At 46.2% G+C, this 2,364-nt stretch overlaps 1 protein-coding gene across 1 annotated transcript in view; it reads right to left on the bottom strand.

Moving 5' to 3' along the window:
- LOC311371024 (cell division cycle-associated protein 2-like) overlaps positions 1-2,053 on the bottom strand; it is a gene marked incomplete at its 3' end in the record, with an annotated part of 7,062 nt that extends 5,009 nt beyond the window's left edge. The window contains exons 1-4 of the mRNA XM_084489267.1: positions 1,639-2,053; positions 1,236-1,389; positions 859-995; positions 614-749 (exon numbers count right to left, since the gene is read on the bottom strand). Of these exons, the coding sequence (XP_084345393.1) occupies positions 614-749; positions 859-995; positions 1,236-1,389; positions 1,639-1,647 (436 nt within the window). The 5' untranslated portion in view covers positions 1,648-2,053. The remainder of the gene's footprint in view (positions 1-613; positions 750-858; positions 996-1,235; positions 1,390-1,638) is intronic.
- Between the last annotated feature and the right edge of the window lie 311 nt (positions 2,054-2,364).

Below are 2,364 nucleotides of genomic sequence, written 5' to 3'. Positions count from 1 at the left end.
GCGGTGGACTGGCGTCCGTGAGAAATTTCGCTTTTTTTTTTTCCGGAACCTTATTCTATACCGCTACGGTGTGTGTGGATAGTGAAGCTCCCCGCTTGAGCGTCGATTTATTTAATACCCGCGTCCGAGGGTTAGGCTCCCCAGACAACTATAGTATATCACTAATGTGTGGCACCGTATTGCATATACAACATCACTGATAACACTGAATACACTACAACGGTACTGAAAAAGGTATCACAAAGATGCCTTGGGCCGTTACCATGGCGATAACAAGGCCCCCCCCCCACCTTCCTAGAACACTCGAAACACTTTTTAAAATATCAGTAATTGTGGTCGCAGTAATATGATTGGATCCAGCATTCGGCAGATTTAAAGTTGATCATGCGTTTAGAGTGTAAATTGGCCGATAATGATCGGGGGGCCGATCAATCGGTGCATCACTAGTTTAAGAGATTTTTACCTGGTAAATAGATAGTTATTTTGTGTGTGGGCGAGTGTTTTGGAAACACAACAACATCTGGAAACTATATAGATAACATTTCTGGATATGGATATTGTAGCCAAACGCAAAAAATAACCCATTAATTCAGGGCCTGCGAGCCAGCCTCACCAGACAGATCCAGCTTTGGCCCGGCCACTGTGTCACCGGGTTCCCCCTCCTCCACATCCATCAGACTCTGGAAAGAGGCCATCTTCTCCTTAAGCGTGGACGACACTCTGATAGGGAAGGGACTGCTCTTGGAAGCCTGTGTGGAGAGGGAAAGAGACATCCTGAGATCCGTGGCTGACACGATTAGGCAGGTTACGCACCAAGCTTATCCTGTGCTGTGCGTCTGTGCGACCGTGATGTCTTACCTCTGGGGTTTTGAGGAGCGGAGGGGTCTTTGCCCTCTGCTGAGCCATGAAGCGGATGAGGGCATTGGTCCCCGGAGAGCCCCGTGCACCGATGGAGGACCGTCGCAGGGACTTTATCTTGGCTAGTTGGGATTTATCTAGGGCGACAACCATGGTGACCTGTCACGACTGGAGTCACAGAGGAACACGGAAGCCCACCGACTCTACGGTAAAGGGTGAGCGTTACATCTAGATTTTTTAGGTGCTTGGGCTTAACTTTAGTTTTGACACTTTGGATTTGTCTTCCATCCGTAATCACTCAGCTCTCCGTCACTCGAGCGAAAGTGCTCTCAGAACAGGCACAGATCAGATCACAACTACGTCTTGAACGTTGTTACCTTTGCTTTTCGATAGTGACGGGGTGAAACTCTGGGTGGAGATGCCAAATTTCGAAGGGGAGATCTGTGTGAAGTCCACAGGACAGGAGGTCTCGCACGACACCGGAGGTCCCTCAGCATCAGCTTGTTGTTGTGGCGCTGGACTGGCCATGTCCTGCATCATGGAACACACAAGAAGAAGATATATACATATACATATTATCCAACCGCGTCAAAACAACCCGAACGTGACTGTAAACACAACAGCAACAGTCACAAGCAGTCGACTAGTTTTACGGTGCAGGTTGGATACATTCCATCTCCAAGTTAACTTACTTATGCAATGACGAATAAGTGACAATGAGAACAAATAAGTGAGAGAACTGTTGTACGTTGTAGGGTTGGACGACGCTGCGTTACAAACCTCAATCATCAACACCGAACCGTAGAAAAAAAGGGTCAAAAATATGAATATGCCCAAAGAGTAGAAGGCTTAAAACGAGATAAAACGCATGACAATTTCGATAACTATGGAAACGTCATTCGAAATGTTGAATTAAAAGAATAAAATTGATTAAAAAAAAAAAAAACAGCAACTCGTAGTTAGCTTGACCAGTTGAGAAGACGCTCCACGGTGGCGTTAACCCGCATGATAAAACAAAAGTCCCTTCGCTAAAAAGTGTGTGTTATCAACACTAAGTCCCATTTGTTCTGATTCGGTGAAAGCGTGAAACTTGTTCAGAAGTGATTACGTTTACGCTTTCAGATAAATGGACACAACAAAACTATTTCATTTAGCCAACTAGCCTCCTACTTTGTGTGTTCATCGCAGGTCTGCCAAATTAAATGACGCGTTCGAAACTCGTCTAATACGAACTGACCAATGGGATAGCGAGAAACGCGTCACGTGTCTTTCGGCGGCCAATCGTCTCGCTGTTGCCCTCGGCAGGGGACGGATGACATAGAGAGGGACACCAGTTTTGAACGATGGGTTGTTAACTGCAACCGAAGGATGGATGATGGTTGACCGACTGAAGACATAAAGACGGAAATGTTTAAATGCATTGTGTGTCTTCTTGTTCGGTCCCATCTGCTCTCTCTCTCTCTCTCTCTCTCTCTCTCTCTGCCTCTAGTAAACAAAGAGATAGAA

The sequence above is a fragment of the Micromesistius poutassou genome (genome assembly GCF_964030765.1).
Source record: "Micromesistius poutassou genome assembly, contig: SCAFFOLD_1400, whole genome shotgun sequence".
NCBI classification, from domain to species: Eukaryota; Metazoa; Chordata; class Actinopteri; order Gadiformes; family Gadidae; genus Micromesistius; species Micromesistius poutassou.
This window is presented reverse-complemented; position numbering and strand designations above follow the sequence as displayed.